Below are 19,152 nucleotides of genomic sequence, written 5' to 3'. Positions count from 1 at the left end.
ACTCTGGAATTACACATGCTGACAGTTTTACACAGGGATTAGACACCCAGACAGCCTTTACTTTGGAATTAGATATCTTGACAGCTTTTACTCTGGGATTAGACACCCTGGCATCCTTTACTATGGAATTACACATGCTGACAGTTTTACACAGGGATTAGACACCCAGACAGCCTTTACTTTGGAATTAGGTATCTTGACAGCTTTTACTCTGGGATTAGACACCTTGACAGCTTTTAATATGGTAGTAGTCATCCTATCAGTCTTTAATCAGGGATTAGACATCCTGACAGCCTTTACTCAGGGATTAGCCAGCGTTCTTTGCTCTGATCACGTGACCCGACAAATATAAACACTTGTCTTGTGACGTTCTGTTCTTTCAAACATGGCAGCCCGATTCTGGTTTCTGACAGTTTTTCTCTTTAATTCTAATGTTTTTCCTTTTCCTCTCAGTCCAGAAAGAACAAAAACGGCAACCTGCGGTTATGAGGTCAGATACTTTTCACCTTCTACCAGTTTTATCTCTTTAAAGTGAACACTTTTATTTAAGTGACGTTTTCATGTTTGTAACTTGAACTTTGTGATTTCTCTAACTCTTTTGAGGAAGCGAGATCATAAAGTGGAATTTTATTACATTTTTAATCACGTTATGTTTCAAATACAGAACTGCAGTGCAAAATAAATTCCACACTAAACCACTGGATAATTTTTTAACTATAACCTGTCCTGTTGGTTTGTCTGGAAAATGCTCATGTGAAAAGTCAAATGTCTTTTCTCTCTGTCTCAAAAATATATAAAACCAAAAACATTCCAGTGTGATTAATTTGCTAATTTGTAAATTAGTGTAAAACACCAAACAGCCAACAAACTGAAACTAGTAAGTCCCTTCGGCTGCTCCCTTGTTTGCACTCGGGGTCGCCACAGCAAATCCAAGGTGGATCTGCATGTTGAATTGGCACAAGTTTTACGCCGGATGCCCTTCCTGACGCAACTCCACATTACATGGAGAAATGTGGCAGTGGTGGGATTTGAACCCGGAACCTTCTGAACTGAAACCAAGCGCATTAACCACTTGGCCTCCACCCCTGCCAACAAACTGAAACTAATTTTTGGTATTTTTGTTCGATAAGTCAAAATTCTTTTTGTGGAGTCAGTGTGATTTTTATTTATTTATTTATTCATTTATTTATTTGTTTGTTTGTTTTTTTGTCAATTAAATCATTTTTCAACTAAGACATTTTTTTGATTTGTTTCCACTTCTCAAGTGTGATGATTTTGCTGGGGGTTTTGTTGTTGTTTGTTTGTTTGTTTTGTTTTTATGTTTTTTTAAATATTTAAACCACTTCACTTGTTTTAAAGTGTTCTATGCCAAAAAGACACTAATATGTGCCTTCCAGTCCAAAAGTATTTGGACAGTGGCATATATCTACACACACATATTGTATGTAGACACACACTACCAGTCAAAATTTTGGACACCCTTTCCCATTCAATTAAAGGGGGAAAGTGTGTCCAAACATTCAGTGGTCCTGTATATCACTTTTACTTTTAGTGGTGTACAGTAGCTCTGCAGGACCACCTGCAGTTTCATTGTACCTCCCTGTACGATAACAATAAAGCCAATTCGATTACAGCTACTTTTCTTTATCCAGGTCAGGGGATGGATACATGTACATTTTCAATTAATCTTTTTTTACTGTTTGAAAATCATTACAAATCTTTATTATCTGTGCTGCACAAAAGGTGGATGGTTATAAACAGACTTTAAACCCGTTCAGATGTGTTTTGAACAGTTTAAGAGGGAAGTCTGGACAGGTTGATTGCAACATACAGTAAAGTTCAAAGTGCTTCAAACATGGTTTTAAGCAGAACACGGTTAGACTTTTGTCTGGTCAAAATTAGATAAACGCTATTGATTGTTTAAAAAAATCAACAGGATAATAAAAGGGATTGTCCAGTGCAGCAACACGTGTCTCCAAAAAGATAAAATATTGATTTGAAATCAATACGTTGTCCAAAAGTGACAAAATGATGTTGGATTTGTGTTTGCAGTCATGTCATCCTACCAAAGCCGCCATGCTGAACGTCCACCTGGTGCCTCACACACACGATGACGTCGGCTGGCTGAAGACCGTGGATCAGTACTACTACGGAGGTCGGTGTTACATCAAGTAAAACGATTTCTTTCAATCTATGTTGCTCATGTTATCCGTTTATTATAATGTTATTGTGTTATACAAAGTGCCATTGTAGTAATAATGATAAATGTTATAATGCAATGCTAAAATACTCTGGACCGTATGAGCATGTAATCGGTGAAGAGTGTGTAGAAATAATGTGACCTTTTGAACCCTTAGAATAGATCAAAGTTCCCCATCTTTGAACTTGTCCAAGTGTAGCCGGCACGTCCAGCGACACCGTGTTGTGTTCAGGTGCTGACTCAAACAAAGAATACTGGCACGACTTGAAGAACCCAGGTTTATTTCTGTAGTCATATTGGGAGAGCAAAAATAAATTTGTGGTCAAAGGCGTTTGATCTCCACATCGATAGACCTCTAGTCGAGCTCTGTGCAGATTGATGAGGGACAGGAAATGATGCATCATGTCTGCCAACAGCCAGCAGGGGAAGTTAAATGCAAGCTAATATGTTGCTTTCAACGCAATTGGAAGAAATTTGGAAACAAAAATAATAACCATTATTTAAACCATGGAATGAAAATTAAAAATAATAACAGCAATAAAAAAAAAAAATCCAGCATCATTTATTACATCTGGTACACAAGGTCTGGGTCCCAGGTATATTCCCTGTGAATTTGAAGACCCTGGCAGTAATAGGACTGGAGTTATGCTGCGCACAGACGGACAGACACAGTCTTCGCAATACCCGATGGCCATATTTTAGCATCGGGTAAAAATGACTGTTGATGGGCTTCACCATTAAAACAGCCGACTATTACTCAGTCACCCCAAATTACCATAAAACTTTCACATCTGGTTCCATGAAGTAGGTTGTTTTTTATGATTTATTGTCGGTGTCTCTTAATCTAAGATTTGTTTTGTCTGTTTGTTGGATGCATGTTGAAAAATCCTGAGCTGCATGTGGAGTTAATAATAATTTGTCTCTTTATCTTCGTCTTTCATTCTTCTGTGCGTCTGTTTGCACGTTAGACCGTAATGACATTCAGCACGCCGGCGTGCAGTACATCCTGGACTCAGTGGTGGATCAGCTGCTGAAGAATCCGGACCGACGGTTCATCTATGTGGAGACGGCGTTCTTCTACCGCTGGTGGAAACAGCAGAGCTTCAGCATGCAGCAGACAGTCAAACAGCTGGTTAATGAAGGTCGTGTCCGTCAAATCCTTTTATTAATATTATTGTTATGTACAAACATGTCGGTGTTTATAACCACCCCGCGACCCGACTCCGGATAAAGCGGAAGAAAATGGATGGATGGATAATTTGGAGACAAAACTGTGGAGTTTGTTTTACCTTTTTATTGTCACTTCAGAGCAAAATTTAGATTTTTAAATCTAATCCTTGCAAACATTGGCAGTTAAACAGTTTTCAGAGATTTTATCATTGATTTAACCCTCTGGAATCCAGGATATAATTTGGTGTTTTTGATTACTTTTGGTTTTACTTTCATAATTTACCAGGCCTTGTTTGGTGTCATTTTTTTTCAGCACATCCTCACCTGTGTCACTTCATGGTTTTTCTTTCATTCTGATGTACTTTATTAACACAGTGAACCTAAATTCACACAAAAACATAAAATCCGAGTACAAAAAAGTTTGTTTTTTTGACTGTGAAAACCACAAACATGTTTAACACCATTTTTATAACTTAAAATGTAAATATAAATTGTAAATTTCAAAAATGTGTACAAATGTAGCAAACAAAGTTACATACAACTATTTACATAAAATGCAGGGAATGCTACAGGTGTGTGTTTTTTTGTTTTTTGTTTTTTTTTAAAGTCAGATGTCACAATACGATTTAGAATTGACGCCTCGCTGGAGAGGTGTTCCGGGCACGTCCCATTGGGAGGAGGCCCCGGGGAAGACCCAGGACACGCTGGAGGGACTACGTCTCTCGGCTGGCTTTGGAATGCCTTGGGGTTCCCCTGGAGGAGCTGGGGGAGGTGTGTGTGGATTGGGAGGTCTGGGCGGCTTTGCTTGAGCTGCTGCCCTCGCGACCCGACTCCGGATAAAGCAGAAGAAAATGGATGGATGGATGGATATAAATTGTAAATTTCAAAAACGTATGTACAAGTGTAGTGCAAGAAATGCTAATGCTATACTATTTACAAAACAAACAGCGGTCAAAATAAGATGCAACGCAAATTATTTGTGCCGCTCCAAAAAAAAAAATAATAATAATAATAATAATTCCTGTCCAACATAAGACACGGACACATCACAGTCCTGATACTACCAGGGTGTGTCACTCCTCTTGTTGTCCACCTGTAGGCAGCGTTGGCACCTCATCTGCCTCTGGTGGCTTTTTGACTAGGATTTGTGCCTGTCGCAGTTGGCACAGGAACATGATTGTGGCTCCTGCTCTGGGGGACACCTGTCTTGTCTGTGCCACAAAGCTGAGACACCAGCTCCACCATAAAGTCTTTGTGTGTCATAGGCTACACTTGCTTGACACTGCTGATCTCATGGTGCAAGAAGAATGCATTTGTGGTTGCAGTGTCAAGGAAGTACAGCAACACACTCCTGTACCAGCGGGCAGTTTTTCTGTGGGTGGAGTAGTACCAGATGAACTGGTCGGACAGGCCGACTCCACCCATGTTTTTATTATAGGCCATGACTGGGGTAGGACATGGAATGTTGTTCACTGTCCAGCATCCATTCTTTCCATCCTTCACCCTTCTCCACACCATCTCACCTGAACATGCAGGATGGATGGTGGAGCACATGGACACCTCCCGCTTGTACATCCACCACAAACACAAGAGGCCCCTCTCCCATCCATCTCACAGATCCTCTTGCACATTTTTTTCATGAGAGCATTTGCCCTCCCTCTGGGGCATCCTTTCCTATTGTCCCTTTAGGTGCAACATGCTCCAGACTTCATGTTGACCAGGTCCATGAACAGTTCGGGACTGATCTAAAAATTGTCCATGTAAATATGGTACCCAGTCTTGAGACAGGATGGCTGAATAAGACTCATGACCACATCATAGGGCAGCCTGTGCTCTCTTGTGGTCACAGTCTTCTCAGTGTGGATGGTAAACGTGATGGTGTAGCCACTGCTTGACTCAGCCAATACAAAAAGTTTCATCCTCCATTTAGTTTGCTTGTCCTTTGTGTGTTGTGTCATGCCAGTTTTTGCCTTCATTGCCACCATTCTTTCATCCACTGCCAGCTCCCTCCCGGGGTGGTAATAAGCCTCGTAGGCACTGAGGATGTCATCATAAAGAGGTCTGACTCTAAACAGTTTGTCATGGTCTGGTGTTCCCTTTTTTCTGTAATTTTTTACATCCTTATCTGGATCACTGAGGTGGATGTTCCAAAATATGGATCCAAACCTGTCTCTGGTCATTACTTTAGCTGGAAGGGGCACAGACAAAATATGATTTTGTTCCAGTGGTCCTGGAGACTTGGCAGAGACACCAATGACATGAACATCAGAAGCCCAAAAAAAAGTTGTACAGCTCTTCCATTTCAATATCAGTCAACTTGTATTTTTTCTATAATTCCTTATTTTTTGCATCATTTTTCCTGGTGTTGGTGCAGATTGTCCTGACTGTGTCAGTTGCCAAAAAACAATAGAAAAAGGTCTTTTGGACTTTGGGGGGAAAGTGTCTCTATCTGGACTCCTGGTGTTCTCCGTGGCTGGAACCTGCTTACTGCTGGGACAGTGCATATCCTCCTCCATGTTCTAGGAGTTGGTGCTGGGGTTTGGCTGTGCTGCATGTGCGAAAGGACAGCTAGATCTAGATCTCAAAACAGAAGCACGCGGTCCAGTCCTCTGTGCAGATCTCCATGCACACGTCGGTGGAGCCACCTGCTATCGTTGTTCGTCCAGACCAATGGAGGGATCATCATCAGAATCCTGACTCTGGTTCAGACTCTAACAACGCGCTCCGCACATCATCTCCATCCAGTTCACTAAAAGAGTTGAAGGACTTGCTCCACATTCATTATTTTGATGCACAAAACAAAAAAGTGACAACACTACACACTAACCACAAACACTAAATACACTCTACGACAGACTAAATAAACACTCCAAACATGCCAAATATGACAAATCTCTCAATATTCAAAACTCTCTGACCGCTGTCTGCTTTTCTCTCTCTGTGCCCAAATTACAATTTTCCTTCCCTCAGCAACCAAATTACATGGATTGGGGATCATTGTTTATTGGCTTAGATCGTGCATTTTCCACCAGTGAAAAAGAGAAATTTGTGTTTTACTTTGTTTTTTTACTTGTAGTTGCTACGGGCACAGGAGAGAAGGAAGAAAAACTCCCGTTCACGCGCATCCTGCTTGAAGCGCACACCCACAAGCAGATCCACGTGGGGTCTGTGGTCTGTCATCAGCTACCCGTGGGCTTGGTGATTTTTCATTGGTTTAGCTCATGGGTTTTCCACCAATGATAAAGTGGAAGTCGTGTTTCTTCCCACCCCGTCTCTCCTGCAGCTGGACAAAGAAATGACACTCCTGTTTGCTGCGAGTTTCTTCAAAAACGTGCAGCAAAAGTGACCATAATATTCAGGAAAAAGCATTGTGTAAATTATTAATCATAATTCAAGTTATACTTAGCCTATTAACAAAATTTAAAAACTGGTATATAGGTTGAAGTCCGCCCATTCAACACTCATTGAAAGCGAGATTCAGAGTGGAGCAGTATGGGGGTTATGGCCGCTTAATTCAGTCATGTGACTTTGACGCGGAGGCGTGTCAGTCGACTCCAGAGGGTTAACTTGACAGCCGTGTATGTTATACAAGTGTTTTACCATAATGTGCTGATTAAAATCCTCAAACCCTGCCCTTCTTTCACAGGCCGCCTGGAGTTTGTAAATGGCGGTTGGTGTATGAGTGACGAGGCCACCACCCACTACAGTGCTGTCATTGACCAGATGACTCTGGGCCTCAGGTTCCTCAACGAGACGTTCGGTCCTTGCGGTCGGCCCCGAGTCGCATGGCACATTGACCCATTTGGCCATGCCCGTGAGCATGCCTCTATGTTTGCCCAGGTAATTTGCCTTATAGCACCCATTTCAAACACGAGGCCCACTAGCTATTTATGATCAGAGATAACTTTAAATTTGGCCCATGATCCTCCTCAGCCACTCCCACTCAATCCTCCCTCTGCTACAGTGAGCAGAAGAAATTGCAGATGGAACCTTTTAACGGGTCTCACAGTTCTCTGTGTGGGAAAAGGCAGATGTCTGTAGATATCAGTCTGACCATATTCTTGGTCTGATGAATTTTGAGCCTCTAAATGTGATTGTTGGGTGGGTTTCTGGAAAGTTGCTGCTGTTTGCCATCTTGAACCAAAAAAACAAACTAATAATTTGTGGCTGTACAGTCAGTCCCAAGTACTGTTGTCTCTTTAGAAACATGAGGAGGTGCGAGTGTTTCACAGAGGACAACTCTCATGCACATGTGAAAATCTCATGCGCATGCAGGCAGACTGAGACTGCAGACAGGATGGAAAAGCTCAGGGCACAGAGGGAGTGTTGCTTTATTCTCTGCACAGGACATCATTAACCTGTTATTTACATAGCACATAGTTTTTGGCTGCTGTATTGATGTATAAAATGCTGTTCACAGCACATTTAAGATACTGGACCTTTTTTTTTTTTTTTTTTTTTTGGCTAACTCTCTTACTTCTGTGTGCAGTACACGTTCCAACATGTTTATTGGAGTTGTTACTGTGTGAGTTCAGGATTCTACTCTGTGTGGTTCTGTGTTTCTTTTGCAGATGGGGTTTGATGGGTTCTTCTTCGGTCGTCTGGACTACCAGGACCGGGGCCGTAGGATGGCTGAAAAGGATCAGGAGCTCCTGTGGAGGGCCTCCGACAGCCTCACGCCCCCGATGGCTGACCTCTTCACTGGTAAAAAAAAACAACAAAAAAAAACCCTCACAAACAAACACAGATGTTTTAAATAGTTCAGCAACACACATGAGGAAGTATTTTTGTTCATATGAAGGTTGATACATTTGCCCTTTTTAACCTACAGGTATCCTACCAAACGGCTACAACCCCCCTGACGGCTTCTGCTGGGACCAGAGTTGTCACGACCCACCAATCAGAGATGACCCTGACCTGGAGGACTACAACGTTGACGATGTGGTTGCTCGCTTCCTTACTATCGCCAATAACCAGGTAAAGATGCACATGCTCATATTTTGAAGTGGTTAATTTGTAAAAAAAAAAAAAGATTTGTGGTGATCACCTTGAACAACAACAATAACAAAAAGGGAAAAAAAAAATGCACAATTTTAAACATAACATTTATATTTTATTTAGTAATTGACATATATGCACAGTGAAACTGCCAAAAAGTATTTGTAGTATTTAGTTGCAGTCTATTTTCATTTCTTCTTATTTTCTAGAAGATTCCTTCAGTGGTTTCAGGTTTTGATTGGTTAAGGATTGACAGTATGGATTTTATTTGTATGAGGTATTGATATGGGCGGGGCTGGATTTTAAAGTTTACCCTAACTAGGACTAGTGTACCTTAGGACTAGTGGGAAGGTCCTAGAGTACACTAGGATGACCACTAGCCAGGTAATCGGTTAACAAGTGGATGAAGGGATTGTTTTCACTTTCCATTAATATCCCTTTCCCATCCAAAGTATCGGTGGGGGATGTCGTCAAGAGCACTATCCACTTTTGAACATTTTCCATTATATCTCCAAAGTTCTTAGGCCCAAATAAACTAAACTTGCCACGTGATTTTCCCCAGTGAGGGGAAACGTTCACCTTAGACCCGAGTTGCATATTTAATTGGGTCACAGAGTAAATGATTGCATGATCATATTTTTTGCTCTAACAGACTGCAATACTTGAGTTAGATGCACAAAATTTTGACCCAACTTACAACTGACTGCCACTGGATTCCAGATTACCTTAATATTTATGTTATCCAGTCCTAAATTGTCCTCAGTTGGGTGGTGGATTTGCCCATTTGTGGCTTCATGTTGTTTTTAGAACAGCTTTATTGTGGTTATTATTGAATTACATGATGTATAATGGCTAGCTAATGTGATAAGCTGCCGCCAGAAGACAACGTTGTGTCTATTAGTTAATGTACCATGATGGCTTGCTAGCATGTAGTGCTGCACCTACCAGTAATAAATTAATAGTCATGGGAATCAAGTGTATTTCCTTTACAACTCAACCTTATCTGCTCCATATTTCGGTCAGTTTTGAAACTTCCATAGTGCAGAATTGTATAAAAGGACATGACGCTTCATGGTCAGCTTGTATAATAGCGACCACGACTTTGGACACTGTATTTTATTGCTTATTGGGCCACTTTTTTTTCATTTTTGCCTATTTAAAAGTTTTTCTTTGTCTTTTAGGCTTTGGTTTATAAGACCAACCACATCATCATGACCATGGGCTCAGACTTCCAGTATGAAAACGCCAATCTGTGGTACAAGAACCTGGACAAGCTGATCCACTACGTTAACGCTCGACAAGTGAAAGGCAGCAAAGTCAATGTGCTCTACTCCACCCCCTCCTGTTACCTCCAGGAACTGCACCGAGCAAACCTCACCTGGTAAACTGACGTTTAACAGTAGAGTGAAGTAATGACGTCGCCACCTCAGCTGGTAGCACATCGTAGAAAACAATCTTGTGGGGTTTTTTTTTTTTTTTTTTGTCTACTCAGGACTTTGAAAACAGATGATTTCTTCCCATATGCGGATAACGCTCATGATTTTTGGACGGGATACTTCACCAGCCGACCGGCACTGAAACGCTACGAGAGGGTCAGCAACGGCAACCTGCAGGTCAGCTGAAGCTGCTCCTAGATCCTGACGTGGGGAAGGTTTTCTTGTAAAGTCACTCACAGATCTCGAATTGTAAACTATGGGTTTTTATATTTATGCAGGTGTGTAACCAGCTGGAGGTCCTTGGAGGGCCGGTGTCCAGGAAGGGACCCTTTGGACAGGGCACCAGCCAGACCTTGAGTGAGATTTTTTTTTTTTTTTTTTTAAATGCAGCTCATGTTTGTATGTTTGCTACCCATATTTCTCAAAAATCTATGAGCCACATTTCATGGAGATTAATGCAGAAGTGGTGCGTGTGAAATAAGAGATTTAATTTTGTCTGACTCCAGAAAGTTTTTAAATTTGTAGATCAAAGTTTATCGTGAATGACCAGCTTTACAAAGATACTGCATATTGATATTTATACTGCACATGATGTTTGGCTGAGAGAATATTATCACATGTATTCACACTAAACACAGTTAGCATATATATATATATATATATATATATATATATATATATATATAATCAATCACACGTTGTCCCGTTAATGGCAGTGAAATACTAGTGTTCACTTGATGCTAACTTTGTAATGTTTAGCATCAATTATCAAATACGCCATATCAATCAAGTTTAGTATAAAACGCAACAAGATTGAAATCTTGTAATTCTCTGAAATGTCTTATCTCCATTAATTAATGCTGCTGTAATTACTCTTGTTGATTTCCATGTTATTTGAACTTTGATGAAACAGCACCCCCACTAGGACTTAGGAGCAGCTAAGGAAAGACTATCAGGACTGTTGCGTTTTGAATATATGGTTATTATTTCGTGTTGATTGGCAGAGAAGGCGATGGGAGTGGCTCAGCATCATGACGCGGTGTCCGGCACGGAGAAGCAGCATGTTGCCAATGACTACGCCAAGATTCTGGCCAATGGCTGGGAACCGTGTCAGGTACATCACAGAGCCCACTTCTTTATCGTACTGTAAAACCGGTGCAGTATTTGTACTGCATCTTTCATGTTTGACAGACATTTTGAAAACATCTATGCAGGAGTGCAGCCAGGTGACCTCGCTGCTTAAACACACTTAAAAAAAAAACTGTGTAGTAACACGTTTCTTCAACTATAGAATAACAAAAAAGAAAAATGACCTCCTCGGCAGTTTTAGGTGATGAAGAGTTTTAATGACAAGCTAAAATATGGCCAGATGCTGCTGTCATTGTTATTCCGTTACCATAGAATTACCATCCCACAAGTTTCCAGGTGGTGGAGTTGTGGTTAGGTGCCATGGGAGTTCAAGGCGTTAACGTAGATCACCCCCCGATGGCCTTTTAGGTCATGACGTGTTAGTGTGAAGCGGGTGTGTTTTTGGTGTAATTGTTTGCCTGAAACATGGAAGGAGGCGTAGTGAGTTTTGTCATTTTTGTTTTGTTTAGGTTTTGATCAGCAACAGTCTGTCTGCTCTCAGCAGATCCACGGCTCACCGATTCTACTGCGACAACCTCAACATCAGTGTTTGTCCCCTGACGGAGTCCAGCAAAAAGGTACTGGAGGAGCTCGTCTTACTAACTTTGTGAGGAGAAAAAAAAAAAATCCCAATGTCAGAAAAAAAGTTGCTTTTAAATTAATTTGGTTAATTTTACGTTGTTTCTTCGCAGCTCTGTTGGTTTGTCGTTATGAGCAGGTGAACGTGTTAATACCTTTTGAATCCCTGTGTTAGTTCTTGGTTCTCGTTTCATTGCAGATTAATTAAATATGTTGTTTCTGATTGAAGCTTGGTTCTGACTCTCTCAGTTCTCTGTCACTGTGTACAACCCGCTCGCTCGGCCCGTCACCTGGCCCGTCAGGCTGCCGGTCAACGGGACCTCGTACGCTGTAACCGATGCCAACGGGAAAGCTGTGGACTCTCAGGTCAGTGCGGTGCCGTTAACTGAAGACTGATTTCAGACCAGCGTCAGTAACTCATTAGCGACTGTGTTTTCCATCTCAGGTGGTTCCGGTGTCCAAATCCACCAAAGAGGTCCGAAGGAACCGGGGCTTTGCTGTCAACGAGCTGCTCTTCCAGGTTCAGGCTCCTCCTCTGGGCTTCAGCACCTACTCCGTGTCCCTCCTTCGGTACAGACCTCCTCCCACCTCCTCACAGCGCCAAGCGCCCACCGCCATCGAGAACAAGGTGCTCACTCAGCGGTACTCTGTTAGGCTTTTTAAACCAAATATTAGTGAGACGGTGGAATCTGGATTCAGATTGTGGACAGATGTAACAAAAGGAGCTCAGAATTTTAGACTTTGAATTTAAACCAACTAAATCTGAGAAAGTAGTTTTGCTAGTTATCAGGGCATTTTAAATTTAGTGTTAAGTTATACACACACACACACACTTTAAAAGTAGTTTGTAATCAGTGTTGTCAAAGTAACTTTGAAAAGTTATTTTATACAGTTATATTTTACAGTTACTTCATTTGCAGCTGTGGACAGCTTGTTGGCAGCTGCTGAATGCAACTAATAAAGTAACTAGTAATCGAACTTGGTTACTCTTAAGATTTAGTACTCAGAAAAGTAACTATTAGTTACTTTGCTGATTGCTCAATCTTAAGAGTAACCAAGTTCGATTACTAGTTACCTTATTAGTTACATTACTTATTAGTTGCAAGTTTTTGGCAGCTTCTAATAAAGTAACTACATAAAGCAACTAAAAAAGTAACTTTTCAAAGTTACTTTGACAGCACTTTGTAATTCTACAGTTAGTTTCGAGCTTTTGGAAAATAAAAGCTGTATGTATAATTCCTATTGTAAAAATGAATAGTTTGCCACAAAGAAAATAGAAAGTGAACAAATCATCTCATAAGAAGATGAAGAAGAAGTGCTCCATAGGTGCTGACGCCTGTTGAGATAATGCAGATGAAGTGTTTTGTCCAAAGTCACAGATGGCTATCTTGACCAGGAATCAATCCCAGATCTGCATGTTGGTACCTCAGCTTCTTATCCCACTGATAAAATGATGGAACAACAAACTTTAGCAGTTTTTCTTGTTAAATTATTTAAATGTCTCTGAACAACAAAAAAACTGGTGGGTTTTTTGTTTTGTCTTGTTTTGTTTCCCCACGGTTAAAGAAAAAAAATTTTTTTTTTTTTTTTTTTTTTTACTACTTCTTTTCTTAAAGAACCCGTTAGAAGTATCAGATTATCAGATCTTAAAAATTCATTTTGTGCTTTTGTTCCAGTTTGTACGTGTGACCTTTGACCCAGACACTGGCCTTTTGAGCGGCCTCACGAACCTGGAGACCAAACAGACTATCAAGCTGACGCAGAATTTCTATTGGTCAGTGTCCGTGACAAACACACACACTTTAGAACGGCTCGACTCCGCTGTGTGTGAGTTTTGGAAGGTGTGACCGTGCTTTGTGCATTTCAGGTATAACGCCAGTGACGGGAACAATTTTGAGAGTATCCAGCCTTCGGGGGCGTACATCTTCAGACCCAACTCATCCACTCCCTTTGTCATCAGCAGGACGGCCGTGACTGAGAGCATCCAGGTGGTTTCTCTTCACATCCTTCAGAATGCCAACTTTCGCTCCCCAAAGATGAGTTGCCTCAGTTTGATACTTGTGTAACTGCAGTTCTCAGTTCTTCTCTGTGCCCCCCCTCAGACCTCGGTGGTGCAGGAGGTGCGGCAGTGGTTCGCTCCCTGGGTGTCTCAGGTGGTTCGTCTGTACGCCGGCAGCAGAACTCTGGAGATGGAGTGGACGATAGGGCCGATCCCCATAGAGTGAGAACACCTACACAAAAACACCACACACACAATCAGAGTACAGAAAGTAAAACCAGGTCCTGTCGGCTTTCTGCAGTGACAGAATGTTTAAGTTCCTGTACTTAGTTTCTAGTTTGTCTTGTTTAGTGATGATCTCGGGAAGGAGGTGATCACTCGTCTGGACACCAACATCAAATCCTCAGAAATGTTCTACACAGACTCAAACGGCAGAGAGGTGCTGCAGAGGAGGTACGCCCACATTTAATTAAAAAATAAAAAAATAAGAAAAAAGAGCGTATTGACTTAAGTCTTTCCCCCTTCTTACACACATTCCTGATGAGGCGCATAATCATGACTCATACCAGACACGGTTGTCATTATGATGGGACAAGAAATTTTACGTTATAATATTTTATAATTAAGTTATTGGTGATGCCAACAGATTTTTTTTTTTTTTTTTAAACTTAGTTTGATTAGTGACATTCTTACAGTAAGTAGAAGCATTTCTTTGGAAAGTATAAAGTGACTAGCGTGTTGCCTGAGAGGATCTATGGGCTCCAGATTGCATTGTTTATAAAATTTAAATTATGTTAAATTAAATTAAATTAAGTTAAATTAAATTATGTTTATAAATAAAAGCTAACATTTTTCAAGGGTGGTAATAAATTATGCAAGGTTTTTATGAGTTGGAATGGTGTGTGAGTCCAGAATGTTTTTAGAACCTTAGACCACAACAATTTTTAGAACTCTTTTTTACTTCTGTTTTGTCATTTGATTTTTAAATGGACCACAGTGGAAATAAGTGTTTTCACTTTGTGTCATCCATGTATTTTTTATGTATTTACAATTATATTATGTACTTACATTGAACTTACTAAATAAAATCACACAGACGCTTTTAATATAAGGATGATTTAATGCCCCCTGCTGGAATGGTGTGTGAGTCCAGAATGTAATTATCAGCATCCATTGTTCACTGTTGTTAGCTAAAATCTGTAGTTTCTCCAATAATATTAGTCCTATCAATGGGCCATTTTGGTGGAGTTCATCCTTAAAACATAAACATACAAAACAGCAAATGTAAGCTCTCCCCAGTTTCTGTGTGATCAAAGTCAGGGACATGCACGCATACAGGTACACAGAGGCCACTTATAGATGCTCTGACAGTCCCAGATTTTAAACCCTGGGACATTTATCATTTTAAAGCAGTAATTGCTTTAATTTTTGTGTGCACGTAAATTATTGAGAAGGCGTGTCTCTGTAATTAGAAAACGTAAAGCTGAATTTCTTCACGTCCTGACGTCTGTGTGTCATGAGGTTGTTCAGGTGTGTTTTTGTTGTATCTCAAAGGAAAGATTTTCGGCCCACGTGGAAGCTCAAGCAGTCGGAGCCCATCGCTGGAAACTATTATCCCATCAACTCTCGCACGTTCCTCAATGTACGTCTAAAGGGTTTTAAAAAAATAATAAAAAGATTCATGCAGGGTATGACATGTTTGACACATTTTGCTATCGGAGTTGCAAAAAAAAAAAGTCACAAATGGCATGATAGTTTTTTTTTGTGGTCTGGTTTCCAGGACGACGTGAATCAGCTCACCGTGGTGACGGATCGCTCTCAGGGAGGCAGCAGCATCCACAACGGCTCTCTGGAGATCATGGTAACAACATTCTAGCTAATGTTTAAAAAGACTAAAAGTTCAGCTTTGTCCGTTTCCATTTGCACAAGGATCAATGCATTCAGACAGACTGACCTTTAAGGTTCCATGAACGCCTCTGAAATGTAAAACAATTAACTTCTTTCAGCTGCTCCCGTTAGAGGTCACCACAACCAATCATCTGTCGTTTCACCCTGTCCTCTGCATCTTCCTTTGTCTCTCCAACCACCTGCATGTCCTCCATCACCAGATCCATAAACCTCCTCTTTGGCCTCCATCCTCAGCATCCTCCTCCCTATATACCCTGGGTCCCTCCTCCAAACCATCTGTCTCCTCTCTTATACTCATTCATTCTCATCCTGTCCATCCTCATCACCCCCAAAGAAAATCAAAGCATCTTCAGCTCTCCTCTTTTTCAAAAAAAAAAAAAAGTGCCACTGTCTGTAAGCCGTACAACATAGCTGGTCTCTCTTCTTCACCATTTACTTTGGACAGTTGCCCCCCAAGTATTTAAATTCATCTTCCCTCACCACTTCCACTCCTTATAACAGCAGCATGCTACAACTCATACACACACACACACACACGCGCGCTCTGTCTTCTCCAACTTCATTCCCCTTCTCTCCAGAGCATATCGCCACCTCTTTACTCTCAGTGCAGTTCACAGGGTCATCCGCAAACATCAGAGTCCATGGAGACTCCTGTCTGTTCTTGTCTATCAACACTGCAAGCAAGAAAGGGAATTGTTTTCAATATAAGAAAATGTTTTACCCCTCTATAATATGAAACCGTTTTACTGGCATTTTTGTGTGAATGCAACTAAAAACTGTCACCATCTGTTTTATCCTGATTTCACTGTTCGTCAGCTTCACCGCCGCCTCCTTTACGATGATGTTCGTGGTGTGGGCGAGCCCCTCAATGAGTCCTCTGCCATGTTCCCTGAGGGTCTGATTGTTCGCGGCTGTCTCCTGCTGACCCTCGACCACCCTTCCACCGCTTCTGACGTACACCGCCCCCTTGCAGAGGAAATGGTACTGCAGCCGCTGCTGACATTTGTGGATGGAGACCTGCACCCAAAGACGAGACTGGAGGTGAGCGAGGACGAGGAGGCTTAAGACAGAACTAATCCAAATCCAGTATAATCATCTGTATGACAGTTATGATATCAACAGATGGCCGCTGTTAGAAACTTTATTTTTAATGCCTCAACCTTTGCCAGAAGATAATACAGTAAAACAACCTGCTTGAAATTAATTTAAAAGAAGATCAGCTCTAGAAGTTGAGGACCAGACTGGTTGTTGTAATTTCTTAAAATAATGCTAAATTATTCTTTTGGGGGGGGGGGGGGGGGGCACAAATTGATGGAGACCCTTAAAATGAAGCATCTTGTTAAGTAGTTTATTTATTTATTTGTTTGTTTTAATCTGTGTTTGGTATTTGAAGAAAAGATTTGTATTTGTTGTGCAGTAAAGGTGAATTTGTGTCTGCAGTTCTCTGGGCTGCAGGCTGCGCTGCCCCCTGCTGTCCACCTGCTGACACTGAGTCAGTGGGACAAAGACTTGGTGCTACTTCGTCTCGAGCATCAGTTTCAGGTTTGGGAGAGCAAAGTGAACTCGCAGCCCGTCACAGTGGACCTGCAGGTGATCACCACGGCAACACTGCGTCACATGACAGGAACCGCACCAAGTGCTGAATCAACTTCCTGTTCAGTCTTTGAACGTGTTTTTGACAGATTTTGTGATTCCACAAATATTCTGGAGATTTTCAGTAACAATTAACATTATTAGTAGAACTTCTTTCACACATCTGTTTAAAAAAAAAATTAAGCAAAAATGAGGATGAATAATATGGAAAATGTTTGAGAATATATTGTGGTAGAATTTTGTCATTGTGTTAACATTTAATGCTCTGGTTTCTAGTTTAAGTGACAGTTCTTATTGTCTTTGTCACTTTGTGTCTTCTAAATTCTAACCTCTCATAAAGTTACCTTTTTTTAAGCTGCCATCAGAGGCGGACGGGGTTTCCCCATTTTCATATTACACTGTGCAAAACGCTAAGTCTCTGTTGTATCCGTCAGTGAAGCAAATTATTGTGCACGTTATCACTAAAAAATGGCGGTATTATGTCATCACCTGCAGATGACAGGAATTCTGCTATAAAGACCGCTTTGACGGTTTTTCTGATGGTGACATGAACGCAGCATTACACCTTTAAAGGGTGAAGCTTGTTTAGATCTGCAGATAATTGTGGGATATTGCACAACTTTAAATTTGTTTGTTTTTTTTAATATAAGTGAAAAGATGTAACCTGATTAAATACTGTTGGTGGGGAAAAAAATAATTTTTTTTTTGTGCAGTTGTAAAATACATCAGATTTATTTTTTCAAAAAAAGCTTTTAACTTGTTGCCGTTTGAGGTCCTGTAATGTTGAAGCTCACCTCGTCTCTGCTCATCTGTGCAGATGCTGTTCTCTACCCTGGAGGTAGTGGGCGTGTCTGAGCTCAACCTGTCAGCCAATCAGTGGAAAGAAGAGATGAAGCGATTTCACTGGATGTCACAGACGGGTACGGAACCTAAACTGGACTGAGGGATTGTGAAACCTTTAGCGTGAATGTTTTGTAGCGTTGAGCTTGCACCTCTAAAGGAAAAGATTTGACAGTTAAACTGATGTAAGGAACGTGTTCTCTTCAAAATTGACTTTTTTTTTTTGGGATGTACCTGTTTTTCAGAGGAGCCATTCCTGCACAAATCGCACGCCAGCACCGCAGCATGGTTGGTGACGCTGAAACCTATGGAGATCCGGACCTTCCTGCTGAGAGTTGAGCTCAGATAACCGATCAGACGTGTCCTGGTCCTCGTGCACGGACCCTTCAGAGGGCGTTCTGATTTTTCACCGCGCAAATGCAGAAATGAGCCATATTGCCGACGACGACATCACCAGCAGTCCTCCTGAGTTGTTTTTTTTTTCTTTTTTTTTTTACAAATTTTAATCTTTTCTTTGCAGAGAATTGAAACCAAATATCCAGCTGTAGCGAGTTGACGAACTTTATTAAATTTTTCTTTCTTCAGCGTGAAGAGGAGAAACATTTTGTTCTTATGGTCTTGTTCTTATTACAGGAATCTTTTTTCCCCCCCAAGAACTGTTGTCACAATGCACTTCTCTAAACGCTGTTTATGATCAAATGTCATTTGGGCAGGGGTGGTGGCCAAGGGCTTACTGCAGAAGGTTCCTGGTTCAAACCCCACCCCTGCCACATTTCTCCATGTAATGTGGAGTTGCATCAAGAAGGGAATCCGGTGTAAAACTTGTGCCAATTCAACCTGCAAATTCACCTTGGATCTGCTGTGGCGACTCAGAGTGAAACACAAGGGAGCAGCTGAAGGGTCTTACTTACGATCAAATGTCATTTGGTTTCTGTGGGGAAAAATTGGTGAATTTTTGCACAAAAACTAGAAACTTTTTTCCATTCCTCATTGGAACCACGTTTCACCTTGAGACACTTTTCCTGTGACTGGTGCCAGTTTGTTCTGACTTTCAGTACAATGCTATGTGCAATTTACCCATTTCAGTCTGAATGTGATGTTAAATGATTTTAAACTTGTGCATTTTAAGAAAAATAAATCTCTTTGAATTCACTGTCAGTTTCCGTTAAAAGTTCTAGACCCCCAACACGAATCCCTGAATCCAAATTACTGCCTGTAATCTCTGAAAATATTCTTAAACCTCATTACTAAACAGTTTCGTAGTAAAACTTTAGGCACAACTTCACAAATGACTTTATTGG

General features: G+C 41.1%; 1 protein-coding gene across 1 annotated transcript; it reads left to right on the top strand.

The window, feature by feature from the left end:
• Positions 1 to 374: 374 nt before the first annotated feature.
• Positions 375 to 19,003, top strand: man2b1 (mannosidase, alpha, class 2B, member 1). The gene is made up of 23 exons (XM_034187355.1): positions 375 to 490; positions 2,053 to 2,155; positions 3,169 to 3,342; positions 7,017 to 7,210; positions 7,942 to 8,074; positions 8,202 to 8,347; positions 9,550 to 9,749; positions 9,861 to 9,981; positions 10,083 to 10,161; positions 10,809 to 10,918; positions 11,403 to 11,510; positions 11,761 to 11,877; positions 11,957 to 12,139; positions 13,188 to 13,285; positions 13,379 to 13,499; positions 13,614 to 13,732; positions 13,862 to 13,963; positions 15,065 to 15,152; positions 15,291 to 15,371; positions 16,235 to 16,459; positions 16,859 to 17,008; positions 17,829 to 17,931; positions 18,097 to 19,003. The coding sequence occupies exons 1-23, from the start codon at positions 386 to 388 to the stop codon at positions 18,198 to 18,200; spliced, it is 2,964 nt and encodes a 987-aa protein (XP_034043246.1). The 5' UTR covers positions 375 to 385; the 3' UTR covers positions 18,201 to 19,003.
• Positions 19,004 to 19,152: the final 149 nt, after the last annotated feature.

Source organism: Thalassophryne amazonica, chromosome 15 (genome assembly GCF_902500255.1).
Source record: "Thalassophryne amazonica chromosome 15, fThaAma1.1, whole genome shotgun sequence".
Classification (NCBI taxonomy): Eukaryota; Metazoa; Chordata; class Actinopteri; order Batrachoidiformes; family Batrachoididae; genus Thalassophryne; species Thalassophryne amazonica.
The sequence above is the reverse complement of the archived record's forward strand: the minus strand, read 5'-3'. Positions and strand labels throughout refer to the sequence as shown.